Raw genomic sequence first — 22,430 nt, 5'->3', positions numbered from 1 at the left:
AAGCAGTTTCCTTCTGACAGCCAGTACTGTGCATTTGTACTAAAACGAGACACTGTTTTGCTAACACTATTATCAGTCTAGTGTCCCAGGTGGGTTTCCAGAAGGTTAATCAGGTTATGTACCCATAACACCACATGTTAAACAAGCTACACTGCCACCGAGACGACCTTGGCCTATATCTCCGACCTCCTCGTTCCCAAGTTCCCAGTATTTATTTAAACTGTGGGTTTTGCGAAAGAGATGCTCTTGACGTCTGTTTAAAGTTCAGTCTGTTCAGCGCTGGCATTGTCTTAAAAAACATTTCCCCCAAAACCAAAGCAAAAACATATTTTGCTTGAAGGCAGGAAGTCCACTACATTAGTGTAGTTGTAGGTAGGATTATGACTGGCACACACTCAACATTAACTTTAGAACTCTACATAAGTGTTTTTGTCTTGTTTTTATTCATTCCTTGCAGTGGAGGGGATTCGGGTACGTCAAACAAGCAGTGCTTTGAGCCAGAAGAAAAACAGTTAACTGTACCTGACAATGGAGGCCAATAAGATCCTTAAGGAAAACGTATGTTGACTGTGTGCACCTCAGTAACATGTTAAGTCCATCTTAAGAATTAAACATTAGTTGTGTTGTTACGTGTTAAAAACATTAAGACTATGTCACCCAGCAGGCTATGCGAGGGTGGGGGAGTTGTGTAGCCATGCCATGCATACTTCAAGGACATTTCTAGCTGACGTATCTGTTTATTAAAAAGTAGTTAAACCTACGCTCCGGTTTGTCATCAAACGAAGAACAGGGGCTGTATTGGAATATATTGATGAGCAAGTTGATGAGCAACTAACGGAAGAGAAATTGAAACTGTACCCGTTTCCCGGTCATAGATAGGCTTAGTCCTCCTACTCCTGTGCAGTTAACAGGCAATCTAGCCGACAAATGGAAACGCTTCAAGCAGAAATCCAATATCTACATAGCAACCAGTGGAGCGAGGGGAGATAAATGGAAGCTTTCAATTTTTCCGCATGTTATTGTTGGGGATGCATTGGACATTTACAATAGCTTTCAGCTAGACGAGGCAAACTTGACATTGACAGGGCTCATGGCTTAATTTGAGCAGCACTTTGTATCGAGCCAGAACATCACGTTCGAGAGATAAAAGTTGATCTAATGATCAGAAACAGGGAGTCAGTTGACCAGTACTTGGCTGAGCTGAACACACGGAGCAAAACATGTGTCTTTCAGATTTTCAAATTCACTAGTGAAAGACAGGATTGTCTGTGCCATACTTGATAATTGACTCAAGGAGAGATTGCTGCGTGAGCAAGATGTAACTTTGGATAAAGTAGTGAATGTGTCGAGCAGCTGAAACCACCAGAGCACAAGCTAAAGAGCTGCGCAGGGATGAGACGTCAGTGTATGCAATACAAAGAGAGGAGCCACACACACACACACACACACACACACACACACACACAAAACCACCAAAAGAGAAAAATCGAAATACCACATGGGGAAAATGTGGAGTTATCCACAAGCCAAAAAAATTGCCCTGCATATGGCAAATTATATAACTACAAAAGCTGAATGGATTGTGCCATTGAATGCGAATTAAACTACAATACCATCCAAGCTCGATACTGGAGCGCAGGTAAACCTGTTGTCGCTGGATGACTACAAAACACTGAATGTGAAGAGCAAAATACACCCAATGAAAATCGAGGTTACTAGTTATACTGGGGAGAACATAGCAGTCAAAGGAAGCTACATAGTAACTTTACAGCACAAAGGAAAAACATTTCAAAGCACAGCTGCTGAACGTGGAAAAGAGTGTTCAGCTTATCCTAGGAATCAGTGCTTGTGAAAAGCTAAATTTGGTGAAAAGAGTATGTAGTGACAGACTGAAAATGACCAAGAATCACTACTGACTGAGTACGAGGACGTGTTTTAGGGTCTCGGATGTTAACCTGGAGAACACAAAATATGTATCGATGACAAAAATACTCCAGTTGTGCATGAAAAAAGCTCAAGGAGGACCTCGGACGCATGGAAAAGATGGACATCATCACAAATATGGATGAACCTACAGATTGGGTAAGCTCACTGGTTATTGTGGTGAAAAAGAACGGTGATCTCAGGATATGTCTAGACCCGAGAGATCTCAAAAAAGCTATCAAGCGAGAGCATTTCAAGTTGCCAACCAGAGAAGAGATAATGTTGCAGTTTGCTGGAGCAAAGTGGTTCAGTAAGCTTGATGCCTCATCAGGATTCTGGCAAATAATGCTAGATGATGCAAGCTCAAGGCTAGGCACATTCAACACACCTGAGGGAAGGTACAGATTTCTTTGTCTGCCATATGGGATTCTCTCAGCGCCAGAGGCCTACCACAAGACAATCTATGAGCACATTCCAGGACTAGAGACCATGATGGACAATATCATCGTCTGGGGGTCCACAAAAGAAGAACATGACGTGAGAGTGAGACAAGTGCTGGACCTGACACGGAAAGTCAACCTGAAACTAAACAAGGACAAATGCGAGTTTGGTGTGAAAACACATACCTTTGTGGGAGACGCACTTTCAGAGGATCGAGTCAAACCAAAGCCGAGGAAAATCATCAGCCATCAACAATATGGAGTACCCGAAGAACAAGGACGACGTCAGACGCTTCATGGGCATGAAGCGTCTGAAAAGTTTTGCAAAATTCATACCTCAACTGTCAGCACAGTACACACCACTCAGATGTCTTCTGGAACAGACAAACAAATGGATATGGACTCAAACAGGAAAACTGCTTAAAAAACAACCTGAAGACAATCACAGAAGAGCGAGTGCTCAGGTTCTATGATACAGAGAAAAGCACAAGGATTTCTGCATTCGTGTCACAGTTTGGCCTGTGAGAAGTTCTTCTGCAACAGCATGACGACACATGGCAACCCGCTGCTTATGCGTCCAGAGCCTTGACAGGCACAGAAACAAGGTATGCACAAATAGAGAAAGAACTACTGGCGAACATACGTTTGCAAAAGGTTTCACCAATAAGTCTACAGATAAGCCTTTGAAGTAGAAACTGACCACAAACCACTGGTGTCAATCATGTCTAAGCAACTGAATGATTGTCCAATAAGAATCCAGAAAATGTTGATCAGACTGCAAAAGTATGACGTGAAGATGATATACACCCCGTGAAAGTGAAATGTCTGCCGCTGACACTCTTTCTCGAGTAGTTGACAAGAAAGAGAGCGCCGACACACAGAAAATCAGATTCAGGCCTATGTCGATATGATCGTAGCATCACTTCCTGTGACTTCTGAGAGAATGGAGCAGATCAAAAGAGAGACAGCAGCTGACCAAAGAATGACAGAGTAGAAAGAAACAATACTGATAGGATTGCCCACACAGAAAAACAACTGTCCAAAGAAAATACAGGATTGCTGGATGTGCAGAGCAGAGCTCACTGTTGTGGATGACAGTGTTCAAAGGCAACAAGATTGTCATTGCCATGACACTACGCAAAGCAATGCTACAGAAAACACACAAGGGCTACTTGGCTGAGGTAAAATGCAAACAACGAGCATGAGAAGTGATGTACTGGCCAAGAATGAACCAGGAACTCAGCCAGACCACTGCTTCATGTGAACTGCGTTTGACCTACAGGCCAAAGCAGCAAGCAGAGCTGCTAATGCCTCCTCCAGCACCCAACAGACTCTACCACAAAGTTGGAGTTGACTTTGACTGCAATGGCAAAAGTCACATTGTTGTTACCGACTACTACTCAAACTACCCTGAAGTAGCAACACTGCCAACTACCTCCAGCAAAGCTGTAATCACCTACCTGAAATCAGTCTTCACAAGACATGGGGTTGCGTCTGAACTGTACTCCGACAATGGCCCGTAGTTCTCAAGTTCCGAATTCCAATCATTCGCTACCGATTGGGGATTCAGACAACACCTACAGCCCCAACAGCTTAGCAGTGAGTTCAGTCAAAATTGGCAAAGGTCTGATGAAAAAAGGCACACGATGGGAAGGAGGATTTCCTGAAAAGTCTAATGATCTACCACAGCGCACTGCTGCAGAACAGACTTTCACCAGCGCAAATGTTGATGGGACGTCGCATCAGAACCAACCTACCCATCCATGAGGACATGCTAACACCCAGAGATGCTCAAAGTCAAACTCGCAAAGGAAAAAACAGAAAGACAAACAAAAACAGCTACACGACAAAAGTGCAAGACACTTACCTGACACGACCAAAAAGGTAACAGAATTTCACATTTAATCACTTAATTCATAAACAAACAAAAGTGATAGTAAAAACACTAAGTAATTGATATGTCTTGTTACTTCTGTGAACTTTCATTATCCTCCATGAGGGAGAGAAATTTGAATTTATTTGAAAGATTTGGGTTTTGGTAATGGAATTAAGGCACAAGGAAATATTTATTAAAATTAAAGCAGGCAGAATAATATCTCCAAAACGAAATATAAGTGTTGATATTAGTTGGCAGGGGTCTTTACTTCAACATCACTGTGCTTTGCATTTCTAATACCTTTAAGACTTTTTCTGGAAGATGTTTTCTGTTTGATCAGAAAGCAAAGCCTTTTGCTTAGTCCTAATTTTTAGGATGGAAATGGCTGAAAAATGTATATATGCCTTAATTTTCCTGAAATATAGAGACTCTTAGCATTTATTTGACACCAAATTTGAAATGCTTCTGTGAACTTCACATGTTGGTGTTCATGGGTCTTTTTACATGGAAATGACCATATGAGAAATACATCAAAACACAAACATGTTGACGTAAAGAGCCATGCCGACTAATTTCAACACTTATATATAGTTTTGTAGAATTTTTTTAGCTTCTGTAAATGTAAGAAATATTTCCATACGCCTTGTAATTCAATTATCAAAATCCCACTCATCTTTAAGATATTTTCTAATTTCGCTCCCTCATGAGAGAGGATAATGAAAGTTCACAAAAGTAACAAGTAATGGTCGACCTACCAATTACTTGTAGTGATTTAACTGATTTCAATTTTGTTTATTCATTATTAACTGATTAAAATTCAGAATAATAAAATAATTTTAAAACATTAGTAACACCAACTGACATTTACTCCTGAGGTACTGACCTGTTGCACCCTCTACAACCCCTGTGATTATTATTTGACCTTGCTGGTCATCTATGAACGTTAGAACATCTTGAAGAACAATCTAGCATTAATGGCCATGTACTCTTATAATCTCCACCCAGCACAGCCAGCAGAGGACTGGCCACCCCTCAGAGTCTGGTTCCTCGCTAGGTTTCTGCCTTTCTAGGGAGTTTTTCATTTTACATGACATTTTAGTCATTTTAGCAGATGCTCTTATCCAGAGCGACTTACAATAGTGAATGCATACATTTCATCATTTTTTCCCCCCTGTACTGGTCCCCCGTGGGAATTGAACCCACAACCCTGGCGTTGCAAACACCATGCTCTACCAACTGAGCCACACGGGACTTTTCCTATCCACTGTGCTTCTACATCTGCATTGCTTGCTGTTTGGGGTTTTAGGCTGGGATCTGTATAGCACTTTGTGACATCTGCTGATGTAAAAAGGGCTTTATAAATAAATTAGATTAAGTAACAGAATTACTACAAGTGAATTGGCAACAATGGGAAATAATAGTCACAAACCACAGTTGGGTCACCTGCTACTGTCCTCCATTCCACTGGCATACTTATGTTCAGCTCATAGCAGTTCTCTCTGTCTTTCTATTGTCCTTTGGTAAAACCAAGAGAGTGTTAAGAGTCTGGAGAATCTCACTCACTCACCTACCCATGAGCCACCCCCCTCTCTTTCCATTTACTGTAACCAGCATTCTCACCCACTGAGCACCGACCAACACCGGACATCCATGGACGTTGAAAAGTAGTTGAAATTTGGTCAGTCCCCCCTGGCCTTGCTGTTAAAGTCCACAGATGGACTGGACCAAATCTGAACCAATCATAGACGTACGTTTCACAAGTTTGGACAATACAGTGAGCAGAGTACAGTCCAATACAGTAAAGAAAGAGTACAGTAAAGTATAATGTACTATACTCTGCTAGATTGTACTGCACTGTACGGAACCCTACACTGTTCTGCTGTGCTGTCGAAACTTGTGAAACATGACATTTGGAGAATCTCATTCATATCCATAATTATGCATTTCTGTGTAGTACAGATCAGGGACCCGTGATGTAATTCCATTACTGGGTGTAAATCCACTTCACTTACTGTAGTTCAATAACCAATAACCATGCGTCATGTTAATTTGGAGCAGATGCCTACCGAGTGGCACAGTGGTCTAAGACACTGCATTGCAGTGCTAGCTATGCCACTAGAGAACCTGGTTCGAGTCCAGGCTCTGTCGCAGCTGGCCACAACCGGGAGGACCCATGGAGCGTCGCAGAATTGGCCCAGCGTCGTCCGGGTTAGGGGAGGGTTTGCCGGCAGGGATGGCCTTGTCCCATCGTGCTCTAGCGACTCCTGTGCGGGCCAGGAGCAATGCACACTGACACAGTCGCCAGGTGTACGGTGTTTCCTCTGACACATTGGTGCGGCTGGCTTCCGGGTTAAGCAGGCATTGTGTCAAGTAGCAGTGTGGCTTGGCTGGGTTGTATTTCGGAGGATCCACGGCTCTCGACCTTCGCCTATCCCAAGTCCGTACGGGAGTTGCAGCGATGAGACGAGAGTAACTACCAATTGGATACCACGAAATTGGGGAGAAAAGGGGGTAAAAGTAAAATTCGGAGCAGATATCTAACAGAGTTCTTGGCAAACGTGGTCGCATTAAAACCTGAGGGAGATTTTTAAAAAAATCTGTTACCAAAGTTTACATCAGCACAGCTCTTCCACTAAATTATTTTTAATACATTTTTCTGTGGAAATTGTTAAAAGTAATCCTTGTGCATAGAGTTGAATGGTTTGTTAAACATTGAAATTCCATTCTTGTGGAATTGACCCAATGTAAAACAATAAAACCCATCTATCTATGCTTTGCATGTATACCAGTGGTTGCAACAGGTGGCCTGTCACAAAAATCAGCCAGCTAGTCATTTATTTTGGTCCCCCCAAAGTTGTTTGTTTTTGTGTGTGTGTGTGTGTTTGTATAAAAAAAGCCAACTTTGAATATGACTTTGAGCATGGTGAAGTTATTAATTACACTTTGGATGCTGTATCAATACACCCAGTCACAACAAAGATACAGGCGTCCTTCCTAACTCAGTTCCCGGAGAGGAAGGAAACCGCTCAGGGATTTCACCATGAGGCTAATGGTGACTAAGTACAGTTAAAGAGTTTAATGGCTGTGATAGGAGAAAACTGAGGATGGATCAACAACATTCTAGTTATTCCACAATACTAACCTAAAGGACAGGGTGAAAAGAAGGAAGCCTGTAGCAAATAAAAATATTCCAAAACATGCATCCTAGGCACAAAAGTAATACTGCAAAAACTTTTGCAAAGCAATTCACTGTGCTAATATTGGATTTGCCCCAAAAATATTACTGAGTACCACTCTCCATATTTTCTAGCATAGTGGTGGCTGCATCATGTTATGGGTACGATTGTATTTAAAAAAAATAGTTATTTAACTAGGCAAGTCAGTTAAAACTCTTTAGGGATACGGGGTAGCATTGGGAAAATTTTGTGCCCAGAGTAAACTGCCTGTTACTCAGGCCCAGAAGCTAGAATATGCATATAATTGGTAGATTTGGATAGAAAAGTCTAAAGTTTCCAAAACTGTTAAAATAATGTCTGTGAGTATAACAGAACTCATATGGCAGGCGAAAATCTGAGAAAAATCCAACCAGGAAGTGGGAATTCTGAGGCTTGTAGTTTTCAAGTGAATGCCTATCGAATATCCAGTGTCTGTGGGGTCCGATTGCACTTCCTAGGGCTTCCACTAGATGTCAACAGTCTATAGAAGTTGTTTCAGGCTTCTATTGTGAAAGGGGAGTGAATAAGAGCACTCTAAGCAGATGGCCCAGGTGAAAGCCTTTAGTTTAGTCACGCGCATGTCCGTGAGTGCGAGCTCTGTTCCCTTTCCTTTCTAATGAAAACATTATTGTCCGGTTGAAACATGATTGAATATTTATGATAAAAACACCCTAAGGATTGATTAGAAACATCATTTGACATGTTTCTACGAACTCAAATGGAACTTTTTTGATTTTTCGTCTAGACTTTGTGCCCGCGCTTTGTGCATTTGGATTACTGGAGATGAACTTTATCGAACAAAGCAAACATTTATTGTCCAACATGGAGACCTGGGAGTGCCGTCAGATGAAGATCATCAAAGGTAAGTGATTCATTTTAATGCCATTTCTGACTTTTGTGACACCTCTCCTCGGTTGGAAAATGGCTGTATGGTTTATGTGGCTAGGCGCTGACCTAACATAGTCGCATGGTGTGCTTTCACCGTAAAGCCTTTTTGAAATTGGACACAGCGGCTGGATTAACAAGAAGTGTATCTTTAATCTTATGTATAACACTTGTATCTTATATCAATGTTTATGATGAGTATTTCTATAATATGATGTGGCTCTCTGCATTTTCACCAGATGTTTGTTTGAGACAATGTATTTCTGAACATAACACGCCAATTTCAAATGAGGTTTTTGGACATAAAGATTAACTTTATCGAACAAAACAAACATTTGTCTAAAATGGAGTCCTGGGAGTGCCACCAGATGAAGATCAAAGGTTAGTGATTAATTTTTTACGCTATTTCTGACTTTTGTGACACCTCTCCTTCTTTGGAAAAAGGCTGTATGGTTTTTTGTGGCTAGGCGCTGACCTAACATAATCGCACGGTACGCTTTCACCGTAAAGCCTTTTTGAAATCGGACACTGTGGTTGGATTAACGAGAAGTTTATCTTTAAAATGGTGTATAATACTTGTATGTTTGAGGAATTTTAATTATGAGATTTCTGTTGTTTGAATTTGGCGCCCTGCAATTTCACTGGCTGTAGGCCAGGTGTTCCGCTAGCGGAACCCCCTTCCCAGAAAGGTTAAGACCAAATTCTTATTTACAATGACGTCCTACCCCAGCCAAACCCCCCCCTAACCCGGACGACGCTGGGCCAATTGTGCATCGCCCTATGGGGCTCTCGATTACGGCCGGTTGTGATACAGCTCAGGATCGAACTCAGGTCTGTAGTGACGCCTTTAGCATTGCGATGCAGTGCCCTAGACAGCTGCGCCAGTCGGGCCCCGTTAAACTCCCCATTACTTAATGATTTTCAGGATAAAAAATAAACGGAATGGAGCCAAGGGGTAAAATCCTAGAGGAAAACCTGGTTGTCTGCTTTCCACTAGACACTGGGAGATGAATTCCCCTTTCAGCAGTATAATAACCTAAAACACAAGCCCAAATCTACACTGGAGTTGTTTACCAAGACAGTGAACGCACCTGTGTGGCCGAGTTACAGATGACCTATATCTGCTTGAAAACGGTCGTCTAGCATTGATCAACAACCAATTTGACAGAGCAAGAAGTATTTTGAAAAGAATAAAATGGGCTTACCCAGAAAGACTCTCAGCTATAATCACTGTGAAAGGACCACCAGAGGGCAGGCTGGGCTCACGGATAGTAGCCCAACAAGGCATGTGAGACAAGGTAACCAGAGTCAATTAAGCACAGCTGACGGTACTAATGAGATATTCTCTTTCCCCTACAAGAGAGAGGATGGAACCAGCAAGAAAGGAGGAAGATAAACTATCGTTGGGGAATGGCTACGGAGAGAGAGGTGCTATCCATGAAGAGCCATTAAGACGGTGATGAATATGTGATTGTTGTTATAGTTTGAAGATAATCGTAATGTGATCCTGTGTCATCTAAAGAAGATGTATGTTGTTCCTTTGGAGATTCTCATTGACTGTGTTGGAGTGTTTGTATTGTCAGAAATCCCTCAATAGAGAACTGTGTTGAATCAAGATAACCTACTCTGGACTCGTTTATTCCACCTTTCCACTTCAGAGTGACACCAAATGACTTGGTCCGCTCACATTGGTGGAGAATGTGGGCACTAGGTGGACGAGTGACAAGGATAAGTGAGTAAATCAAGATTCTTCCAGTAGACACAGAGGAACCATTCAAGAACGATGGACAACGCCCTACTACAACAGTTGATCACGGCACAGCAGACAACCATAGAACTCCTGCAACGACAGCTGAGTGGGCGAGAAGAACCTAGAGTGAAGCCTAGAGCGGCTGCTCATGCCATCTTACCTCGTCTCTCCAAGGAGGATGATATCGAGGCCTTCCTCATGACCTTCGAAAGGACGGCCACCTTGGAAGAGTGGCCGCCCACAGAATGGGCGAGCGCATTAGCCCCTCTTTTGACCGGGGTGGCCCAGGAAGCCTATTTTGACCTGGATTCCGGCGAAGCTGCGGACTATGGGCGACTAAAAACCGAGATCCTGTCCCGGTACCAGCTGACTGCCAGAGATAGAGCTGTAAAGTTCCATCAGTGGACCTATATGACTGACCAACCCGTCCGTGCCCAGATCTTCGCTCTAATACGACTGATGAAACAGTGGCTGGAACCCGGAAAGGGAGTAGGACATGTAATAGAGACCCTCGTTGTGGACAAGATATTGAGGGAATTACCCAGTGACTTAAAAAGGGTTGTGGGTCAAACCAACCCGTTGTCAGCCGACGACATAGCCCAGGCGGTGGAAACATACCGATCTACAGGGGAGTTGTTAAAAGAGGACAAGAAGGAACGGAAGGATTCTGCTAATCCCGTACCACGACTCTCCCCGGCACGTCCGCCACCGAAACCTCCAAACCCCCTCCGGAGGTGGGAGAAGTCATCCCCCACACAGCAGGGTCGGTGTTGTAAATGTCAGTCTCCAGACCATTATGCCTCACAATGTCCTAGCAAGGACGAGTCCATGGTCATGGAGTCATCGCTGCCCATCTCCACGCATCCCGGTTCGAGAGGGCATGATCAACACTGTTGGTTAACAGAAATAGCCCCAGCCCCAGAGATTCCGGTTCGAGTAGAAGGACAAGATGTGGTTGCCATTCTCGACTCGGGAAGTATGGTTACGTTAGTAGAGGAGCGGATGGTGACCTCAGCAACACTGATACCAGACAAAGTAGCCGTGTCCTGTATCCATGGAGACACCCACTATTACCCCACCGTGAATCTGTCTATTCTCACTCCGAAAGGAAGGTGTACAGTCAGGGCAGGGAAAGTACCCCAGCTGAAGGTGCCATTATTGATAGGGAGAGACTGTCCTCTATATAAAAGAGCTGCGGCAGATGACGTTATGCATGGGAAGAAGGGGGACAGGAAAGAAGAAAAAAACCAAACCCGACAGGAGGAAGAAGGCCCAACTCTATCACATAAACCTGTTGAAGAAGTACCATGGAAGAGAGGAGGAGGTGACTTTGATGGCCATGGAGGGCCAAGGAAAAGAAGAGGTTCTACCACAGGTGCGCCATGGCCAAACTCTCTTGCCGGAACAGTCGAGACAGCTAGACAAGCTGATTATTCACTTCGGCCGGGTATTCTCTCCATTCCCAGGACAAACAGATGTCTTGTTCCACCATATCCACACTGAACCCGGCAAGAAGGTGCATATCCGTCCGTACAGGATTCCTGAGGCCCGCCGAGTCATCGTCAAGAACGAGGTAAGGGAGATGCTGAGGATGGGTGTGATCGAGCCATCGACGAGTGAGTGGTCCAGTCCCATAGTCCTGGTCCCCAAACCCGATGGTAGTATGAGACTCTGCAACGACTTTAGGAGCGTGAATGCAATCTCTACATTCGACGCATATCCCAGGCCCCGCGTGGATGAACTCTTGGAGCGCTTAGGAAAGGCCAAGTTCATCACCACCCTGGATTTGACGAAGGGATATTGGCAAGTGCCGGTGGCTCCAGAGGACCGCCCAAAGACCTCCTTCGCCACACCGGAGGGGCTCTTTCAGTATGTGAGGATGCCCTTCGGACTGCATGGTGCTGCTGCAACTTTCCAACGCCTCATGGATGCCATTCTACGGCCCCATCAAGAGTACGCAGCGGCGTACATAGACGATGTGGTCATCCACAGCGAGGACTGGGATAGTCACCTCCTACGACTACGGGCGGTGCTCATGAGTCTGGAAGCCACAGGGTTGACGGCCAATCCAAAAAAATGCTGGATGGGTCTGTCCGAAGCGGAATACCTGGGGTACACCGTGGGGAATGGGAAAATACGCCCACAGGCAGAGAAGACCAGGGCAATTCGGGACTGGCCTCGACCCCAGACCAAGCGGGGCGTTCGGGCCTTCTTAGGGATAACGGGATATTATCGCCGTTTTATCCCATGATATGCAACCATTGCCAACCCCCTCACAAACCTCATCAAGAAAAACTTGCCAAACCGGGTAGAGTGGAAAGATGAGGCGGAGGAGGCCTTTCAATTGCTAAAAGAGGGCCTGTGTTCTGATCCCGTCCTACAGGCTCCGGACTTCTCACAAGAGTTCATTGTACAGGCAGACGCCTCGGATACGGGGCTCGGGGCCGTACTAGCTCAGGGTGAAGGCGAATCTGAGAGGCCGATTCTCTTTATAAGTAGAAAGCTCAGCGATCGGGAACAGAGATATGCTACTGTAGAGAAAGAGGCCCTAGCCATTAAGTGGGCCCTCGATTATCTCCGGTACTACCTACTGGGTCGGAGGTTTGCATTAGCTACGGACCATGCGCCCCTCACGTGGATGGCTGGTAAGAGAAACAATAACAACCGAATAGCCAGATGGTTTCTTGCTTTACAACCGTTCTCTTTCCATGTCATCCACAGGGCCGGATCGAGGAACGGGAATATTTTGTGTATAACATTTACAAAAGAAATTACATTTTAATCCCACTTTGTAACACAGCAAAATGTGGAAAAGGGTTGTGAATACTTTCTGAAGGCACTGTATGAAATTGTTATTTTCAAATACAATTTTTTTGGGGTCAATATTAGAATTATGTTCCGGCCCCCACAACATTTCACTCTGACATAAATCATCCCACAGCTGAATCTATTTGCCTACCCCTGATACATACCATGAGTGCCAGCTATTTCATTCTGTATTTATAATGCAATTTGAATCAATTTGCATTGTGGCAAAGATTTTTATTAAAAGTTACAACTCACAAGTTGAACCTTAACCCTATGCAGCAATTATCAGCTTGAGCTACATTAGAAGTGGTCATGCCAGAGCTGGTCTAAAGAAGAGGCCAGACTAAGGCCGCTTCCACAATGGCTCCCTATAGGGCCCTGGTCAAAAGTAGTGAATTATATGGTGAATAGGGTGACATTTCAGAGACAACCTAAAGCTCCACCACTGCAGAACAAGGGAGGCCAGACAAAGCTCTACCCCTGCAGCTCTCTGACCCAGAGCTAATGTGAGTGACCAGCAGGCTCCACATGACTGGACAGCTACAATCACACCCACACATTGTCTCAGGCAGGGAGCCTGAATACAGGCATGCTTTCCACTACTCCTTTCCCCTCTGTTCTCATACTCATGCTGTATCTTCCAAAGCTCCCGAACTGTAACAGTTATACACTAGAATAGTTCAACTGTCTCTGCTCTATACGTCTACAGGACAATCCTAATACTGTTCCCCCTCCGTAACCAGCTTACTAGTCGAGGCCACAGCTTCCCCATCTCTGCACTTTATTAATCATGATTATGCAAACAGATGTGGCTCCAGTAACAGGATTAGTAAATTATGCAAAGAAATGATTCCAATCTCCCTGGATCTCCCCGTTTAACTTCTCTAGGGTAGAGGGCAGTATTTTGACGTCCGGATAAAAGGCGTGCCCAAATTAAACTGCCTGCTACTCAGGCTCAGAAGGTAGGATATGCATATAATTAGTAGATTTGGAAACACTCTGAAGTTTCTAAAATTGTTTGAATTATGTCTGTGAGTATAACAGAACTCATATGGCAGGCAAAACCCTGAGAAAAATCCAACCAGGAAGTTTAAAATCTGAGGATTGTAGTTTTTTTTCAATTGATTCCCTATTCAAACTACAGTGACTTAGGGTTCATTTTGCACTTCCTAAGGCTTCCACTAGATGTGAACAGTCTTTAGAACGTTGTTTCATGCTTCTACTGTGAATTTGAAGCGAACAAGAGGGCCTGGAAGTAGATGAGTGAGGAAATGACATGAGCTCAGAGGCGCGCGCTCACGTCAGTTGTGTTCCTTTTCTTTTCTGAAGACATTGGAATTGTCCGGTTGGAATATTACTGAATATTTATGTTAAAAACATCCTAAAGATTGATGCTATACATCGTTTGACATAATTCTACGAACATAAATAGAACTTTGACTTTTTGTCGTGACATTTCGGCGCACTTCCTGCATTTGGAGTAGTGGACTGAACGCGCAAACAAAAAGGAGGTATTTGGACATAAATTATGGACTTTATCGAACAAAACAAACATGTATTATGAACCTGGGATTCCTGGGAGTGCATTCTGATGAAGATCAAAGGTAAGTGAATATCTATAATATTATTTCTGAGTTATATTGACTCCACAAAATGGCGGGTTTGGTTTCGTGTCTGAACGCTGTACTCAGATTATTGCAAAGTGTGCTTTCGCTGTAAAGTTTTTTTGAAATCTGACACAGCGGTTGCATTAAGGAGAAGTGTATCTATAATTCTTTGAATTACAGTTTAATATTTTATCAACGTTTATGATGAGTATTTCTGTAAATTGACGTGCTCATTCAACGGAAGTTTTGGGAGGCAAAACATTTCTGAACATTACACGCCAATGTAAAAATGGGATTTTTGGATATAAATATGAACTTTATCGAGCAAAACATACATGTATTGTGTAACATGAAGTCCTATGAGTGCCATCTGATGAAGATCATCAAAGGTTAGTGATTAATTTTAGCTGTATTTCTGTTTTTTGTGACGCCTCTCCTTGCTTGGAAAATGGCTGTGTGGTTTTTCTTGTCAAGGTGATGTCCTAACATAATCTAATGCTATGCTTTCGCCGTAAAGCCTTTTTGAAATCAGACAATGTGGTTGGATTAACGAGGAGATTATCTTTAAAATGGTGTAAAATACTTGTATGTGTGAGAAATTTGAATTATGAGATTTTTGTTGTTTTGAATTTGGCGCCCTGCTATTTCACTGGCTGTTGAATAGTGTGTCCCGTAGGTGGGACGGTCACGTCCCACATACCCAAGAGAGGTTAAGAGGAAACTACTGTATAACAGCAGGAGGAGAAAGATCCTTAACCCGCTCTTCCTCAGTCTGATGTTGATTGTCCTACAACCTCATAACTCACTGAACAACAGAGAGCGCAGGCAGGATGGGTGAAAGCCAGATGCAATGATGCATGTGGCTACTGACTGATCCATCTAAACTAACGACAGGCCTGGTTACCAGTCAGAGAGAGAGACAACCTTGTAAAAACAGCAGCAAGGTCTCCACACTCACACGCGGGAGGGGGTTGGGAAAGGTAGGGGGTGGGGTGGTGAGTTCAAATTAAACCAGGAGGAAGTGGGCCCTTTGCGGGGCTCTTCCAGGTTCAGTTCCCCCCTGTACTCAGATTAGTCATTACCCAGAGATCTGAGGGTCTTAGTGGGTCCCGGGCAGAGGGGAGAAGTGCACCTCTGCAGCAGCACATCAAATGGATCCTTGTCATGGCAGTGGACCATGGAGGTGATCTAGTGACCACCCTACCCTGGCCCCAGGGGCCTCATTTGACTTTATGTCTCTACTCTGATTGGCTGGGTCCGAGGTCATGTGGTGGAAGAGAGAAGACTATAAATTGACAGACAGTGAGGGGTTCTGGAACTCCATTGTCAGGGATATTTACCTGCTCTGTTCAGTCTTATAAACCCATTCCAGAGTTTCACTCAGAGAGGGGGTGTTTTGCATAAGGAATTTCCTTACCAGCTTTCTCGCAAAACATAGAGAGGGACAATGTTTAAGACTGTTGCTGTTATGAGCAGTATTGTTGTCTCTGTGAGGTTAGAGTCTAGTTAAGTGTTTGTTCAGTCAGTCTGCGGGTCCAGACGACCCATACTGCATTAGAATAGGATCAGTGTGATCAGAGTGACAGAGTCGTGACGCTGAGTCAAACTAATGTCTCTATGCGAGGCCCTGACAGAGGGCAGTATTTCTAGCTACTGACCGTCTCTGACATAGGCCTGGATTGTTCTCCGGGTGGTCAGGAGATACTTGGACAGCGTGACTGAAACCTGTGGTGCTTGTAGGTTGGTACTACCCAGCGCTACTCACCACAGGGGATTTTTACTCCCAGATACACAGGCAGGAATAGGCCTCAGTATGACTAGATGTTAGAACAATGGCCTCCAGTAAGGTTCAATACACAGCTCCAGAATGCTGACTCATTTCCAAAGAAACTACAGTGCGAATTCCTGTAAATAGTACTCACGCTTACACCATGAGTTCCAGTGCAATAAGTTCACCTTGCCCTGCTGCACACATATGAATACTTCACTATCATTACTTAACCCTTCACAAAAAAAAACACCTGATAAAACTAACTCTTTGTTAGGAGAGGCATTGTATAATCTTCCTTCCTACTGGAGCGGCACCCTTTCAACAGACAAATCCTTTGTGTCAGCAATGTGCCATGATAACACCCCACTTTGTTCAGTCTCTTGTATTAAAATCATTGGGAGTATTGTCATAAAACGAACTGTAGCAGTACGTAGCGGGACAGTACACCAGGAAACACAACACAGCCAATGACGTGAACATTCCACATGAAAGGTGATGGATGCATTTGTATGCTGGGGCCGGCTGCAGTCGACTTCCCATGCCTGGTCCCATGCCCGGTCCCATGCCTGGTATACAGGGGAAGAGGCCTCCGCAGGCCTTGTGTATATGGGGGAGGGATGCCGGCTCCCATTCAGTGTTTAGGAGCGGTGCCTTTGGATGAGCAGCGCTCAGTTCAGCCTTACATAGTGAGGAGCATATCATTCAAGCAGGGCTTTTGTTCAGTAATGTCTGGCATGAAAGAAGACGTTCCCATCGACCTCCTTTCGCCTGCAAGCATTTCCCCTTTTAGTTAGCACACAGGACTGATCCATCACACACACATGGAGGACCAGCAGTACAGGACAGTAACCCCCCCCAGTGTGAGGGAAACAAAAGGATCCTGACCGCTAGGTGAGAAAACAGTCCCTAATCATTACATAACCAATGACTACGTAGAAGAAAACGATTGTTTCCGATAGAGCAAACTGCAACACCATATATTAGTCTAGCTCATCCTCACCTTGTCTCTGTATGAAGACTCGGAGCAGCGGGTGGGCCGTAGACACCGCCTTGCAGAAGTTGTCATCATTGTTGATTGGCAGCAGGTCTCCGTGGATGTCAGCGTAGCCAATCATGACCTCCATGTTGGCGATGCGGTGAACGTGCACGATGAGCTTATAGAAGTCCTCGAACTTCCCCGGCTTGACACGGTCCACGGAGAACCGCCGGAACTCTGCTCCATACTGCAGGGACAACACGTAGGGATGGGTTAGCAAGACAGCTGCTTGGTGACAGAGCACAGCCCTGAACACAATTTGAGCCAACCTTATACTTGAATCTCGATCGATATCGACCTGGCCTATAAACGTATAGTAAGACATAAGAGACCTCAGTGGGACAGAGTCCTAAAACGCTAAGTAATCACAGTGTCACAACTGTTTCACATTCTTCTCTAATCCACCACCAAGGTTAGACGATGTTCAGCCAAAACAGAATTTGGCAGACAGACACAATGTTCCTTCAGGATGGCTAAAGAAGATGATTTTCCTGAACTTCACAGACAGTCTAACCACAATAAAACTATTTACACAATGTAACGCTCAAAACAAGCCACGACACAGGTAAAGAAAAGAGCCGTATTGCTATGTCCACGTCTTCCATTTATCCCACTGAAGCAAGGGGGAAGTGGAGGTTTAGGCTTGTCCTAAATGCACCCTTTTCCCTAAATACACAGTGAGCTCCAAAAGTATTGGGACAGTGACAATTTTTTTTTTGGGGGCTCTGTACTCCAGAACTTTGGATTTGAAATGATACAATGACTATGAGGTTAATTAGCTTTAATTTGAGAGTATTTTCATCCATATCGGGTGAACCGTTAAGAAATTACAGCACTTTTTGTACATGGTCCCCTAAAATGTTGGGACTAAAATTATTGGGACAAATTCACTTGTGTGTATTAAAGTAGTCAAAGGTTTAGCATTTGGTCCCGTACTCCTAGCACGCAATTATTACATCAAGCTTGTGACTCTACAAACTTGTTGGATGCATTTGCTGTTTATTTTGGTTGTGCTTCAGGTCATTTCCTGTCCAATATAAATTAATAGTAAATAATGTAGTGTCATTTGAGTCACTTATTGTAAATAAGAATAGAATGTTTCTAAACACTTCTACATTAACGTGGATGCTACCTATGTACAAAAATGCTTTCATTTCTAAACGGTTCACCCGATACGGATGAAAATGCCCCTCAAATTAAAGCTGACAGTCTGCAGTTTAACCTCAGTCATTGTATCATTTCCAATCAAAAGAGCTGGAGTACAGAGCCAAAACAACATTAACATTGTCACGGTCCCAATACTTTTGGAGCTCACTGTAGTCCAGTACTGTTGATCAAGGCCCCTGGTCAAAAGTAGTGCACTATATAGGGAGTAGGGTGCCATTTGGGAAGGAACCTGAAACAAAAGGAACAATGCAGGTGAATGAGTCAGCAGTAAACAAGCCTATCTGGATGAGATGACGCCAACAGACAAAACAGTTCGGGTCAGAACAACATTATACGGGGGTGGACGAACTGACTGAGCATGCACACACACACACACACACCAAGGTTTGCTCAGACAGGATGCCCAGAGGCGTGATTGTCTGTACTGGCGTGTCTGTGTGTGTGAGAGAGAGAGAGACTGGACCACCATGGAGAGCAGCTGGGGTGACCCAGGGGTCACAGCTCTGGTCATGTGACTGACATGGCCAGTAGAAACTATCACTGTATGCGTGGGCACTGGGCCTGCATAACACAAGCTAGGCTTTGTCTCTGACAATAGCAGTCACATTATAACAGTAGTCACTTGTAGATGGTGGCGCACTGTGCTGCAGTATGCTATGGTACGGTAATTATCTTCTCAGAGAGGAAGGCCTAGGTTAGACTGCTGGGAGGTTAGTGTTAGACTGGGCCTGTCATGCAGTTTGTCATTACAACGCGAAATATCATCTGAACATGTTGGTGAGGCAGTGTGATGCCAGGTGTGTTATCCAACTCATACTGATGCCAAACACACACACACACACACACACACACACACACACACACACACACACACCAAAATAAATCAAATGAAACCTACATTTAACAATAAGTGATGAGTTTGTGACAGACTGTTCTCGCTCAGCTTGTGGGCTGAGGTCTTGTGAAAACCACTGAGTCATGATATGATTTTATGAGAAAAACCCCCGAAATAAAATGGATTCAAAAACAGAATCCTAAAAAAGTGCTAGATATGTTAGCTGTTGAAAAGTAGACGTCAGTGTACTTTTTCAGGTTCAGTATGTTACCGTGTCATCCGTGTGACTGAGTTGTTAAACCAGCCTGTGTTTAAAACATGAACACAGCCTGAAGGGAATCAGCCAGCTACAAGTCTGGACAAGATCATGAGCTAAATTTGAATCAGAACCTGAAAATAATACATCACACTAACAAAGAGCACCTCCTCCTCTTTCACAGGAGAATGTTATCGGGTCCTGACAGGTACAGACTGACAGGCTGCGCTGCTCAAGCATTAGGCCGACACGCTGACTGACACGGATGGAGGCCAGACTAAGTTTGCTAATGGCTTCTCTGTCTTATCACGTTTCTTCCCCGTGTGACAATCTAAACTACCCAGCCGAGCTACAGACAGTTTTGTGTGGAGATGCAAATTCCAGTGGTTGAGAGATGAACCGTGATGGGTGAGGGAGGGAGAGGGTGAGAGATACTGCCGGGTGAGTGAAGACATGCTACAGTACCATCTTAAGACAGCTCTACAGAGAACACCTGGCGCTGAGACAAACCAGCCCGTTGCAACACAGCTCGTCTTTGAGAAGCCACGTTGTTCTAGTCTGGTGTTATCAGAACACCACCTGAGAATAGGTTCTCCTCCTGGGTCGGTGAAAAACAGGAACTAAACTCCTTTATGACATCACTAAGAGGCTGATACCGATTGACTCCCTCAGTGGGGAGAGATGGTGCCTGACTGAGGTCACACTCCAACAGGCCTGAATAGAGTGGTGATGGTGAGTTAGGTTGTGTCACTAGAGGATGACACTGGTTGACTCACTACAACAGCCAATTAGTTCTGTGATGACATATTTAGTCCTGCCCTACCTAGCCCAACCCAATACGGCTCTTGATGACAAGTTTCCTCTCCACCTGTCAGAGGTTGTTTCAAACACACAAACAAAACTTTAAACTGCTTGCTCCTTAAGGGGTTCCCAGGAGAGACAAGCCAGAAGGGGGCCCTAACCCTCTGATAGGGCTCCTGATAGAGGACCTCCTTTCACCACAGACAGAGAGACAGACAATGGGTCAGCAGGATTCCAGCCCCGGTATGAATTAGTGAGACTGAATATTAACTCTGAATTAGAGCTGAATACTCACTCAGCCCTCTGAAGCAATAGAGGGGATCAGCTCTGCGGCGGGCAGGCACGGTGCAATGATGCACTTCACCAACGAGAGCCTTGAGCCTTCAAAACACTGCCAGCCACAATACTACACAAAGATTATACAACCTGCCTATGAAGCGTACAGGCTGTGAAATCCACCTGAGGATAAACTAAACATCAGCACCATCCTAAACCTTGTACGAGAGGAGGAAAGAGAGGAATGATGGAGGAACATAACCTGGGCAACAGATATCATAGTAGTAGAAGAATATACTATCAGTACAATATATTGACATGTCAGGATGGAGGAAGGACACGACATGGGCCAGTAGTAAGAGATCTAGTCGTCTGAACTGATCTATTCCACCAATGGCTTCAACGGCACATTTTCGTCTTATCACCCACCAGTGTCTGTTGGTTGGTAGGCATCTGGCACACACTCCAGATGTAGAGTGATGTTTACAGTGTGAGGAGAGAGTCAGACACCCAGCAGGTCAAGAGCTGCTTGTCCTAATAAATACAACGTGTCTCGGTATCTAGCCCACATCGATAGACGATTACATTTTAGTTTTGCAACAATGAGAGAGCATATTTGTGTTAACATATCTAAATAGCTCGGTGTTGGGTCTATTGGAATGTAATTTGGTTGAGAAAGCTCGGCTATAATATTGTAAAGTCAGTCGGCGTATTGTTGTGTTGAAATCAACACGCTGTCAGTGTCAACTCTGTTAGTAGCAAAACAATCAAGTGTAGTTGCAACAAATGTTGCAAAAAATAACCATATCTCGACCGCTACTCTTGCGAATTACCAGGAGACTTTCCTTAGAATAATTAACACATTTAATCGACCCTTCAATGCAAAACCAGTTTTTCTAGAACATCTGCCATGGCATCTGGATTCGCATGAATAGTCCCAATCCTCAGCGGGTTTTCCACTAGAAATGTGAAAAAGTTGCCTTCTGGAAAAATCACAGTAGTTTACAACCAATTCATCAACTAACCAACTGTGGCTTAATTGTTGAGAGTTTGTGAGTTTTCCCATTGCATGTGGCAGGTCGAATCTAGACAAGTAGCAGTACGGTCTACTACCTCTTCCACCACAGCCGAGTCTATTTAGCCAGAAACCCCATTCCAGAGCATGTCAAGTAGCTTAGGCTAACTTATTTAGCCTACTTCAAAGAAAATGATCATGATGGTGTCTAAATGTGTTCCATCGACAGGCTAGTCGGCTTACCTTGCTTTTCACTTCAACCGCGATGCAATCAAAATATTGCAGGGAAGATTGGGATTTATTAAAACTCCGATTCATTTTTGCGGTTCCAGTAAAAGTTCACGCGCGCGCCCACAGAAAAGGGGCTGTTCGGGTCTATGTCCAGTCGCTAAATCCCTTAAATCCCACGTCGTTTAGACGGCAAAGTTTAGTTATCTGACTTCCTCGGTTTGTGCTGCGGTCCGCGACGCATTGGTGAAACTTCAGCGGGGAAATAAAACGAAGACAACAAATCGGTGCCTCTGACTTGGGGGAGTGAGTTCGCAGATGACATCATCGAGCTCCTGCGTGAACGTTTTCAGCTTTCAACCCTCCCAAAACACCCGTCCTCCAAGACGCCAGGGGACGCGATGCCATGGCCAATATACCACGGCTAAGGACTGTTCTTGCGGAGTGCCTGGATACAGCCATTAGCCGTGGTTTATTGGCAATATACCACAAACCCCCGAGGTGTCATATTGCTATTATAAACTGGTTACCAAAGTAATTA

At 44.3% G+C, this 22,430-nt stretch overlaps 1 protein-coding gene across 1 annotated transcript in view; it reads right to left on the bottom strand.

The window, feature by feature from the left end:
- The window catches only part of LOC115173713 (partitioning defective 6 homolog gamma), a 54,067-nt gene extending 31,849 nt beyond the window's left edge, over positions 1–22,218 (bottom strand). The window contains exons 1-2 of the mRNA XM_029732048.1: positions 21,905–22,218; positions 17,276–17,498 (exon numbers count right to left, since the gene is read on the bottom strand). Of these exons, the coding sequence (XP_029587908.1) occupies positions 17,276–17,498; positions 21,905–21,979 (298 nt within the window). The 5' untranslated portion in view covers positions 21,980–22,218. The remainder of the gene's footprint in view (positions 1–17,275; positions 17,499–21,904) is intronic.
- Between the last annotated feature and the right edge of the window lie 212 nt (positions 22,219–22,430).

Source organism: Salmo trutta, chromosome 34 (genome assembly GCF_901001165.1).
Source record: "Salmo trutta chromosome 34, fSalTru1.1, whole genome shotgun sequence".
NCBI classification, from domain to species: Eukaryota; Metazoa; Chordata; class Actinopteri; order Salmoniformes; family Salmonidae; genus Salmo; species Salmo trutta.
Note: the sequence above shows the minus strand (reverse complement) of the source record. Positions and strands in the feature narration are given on the sequence as shown.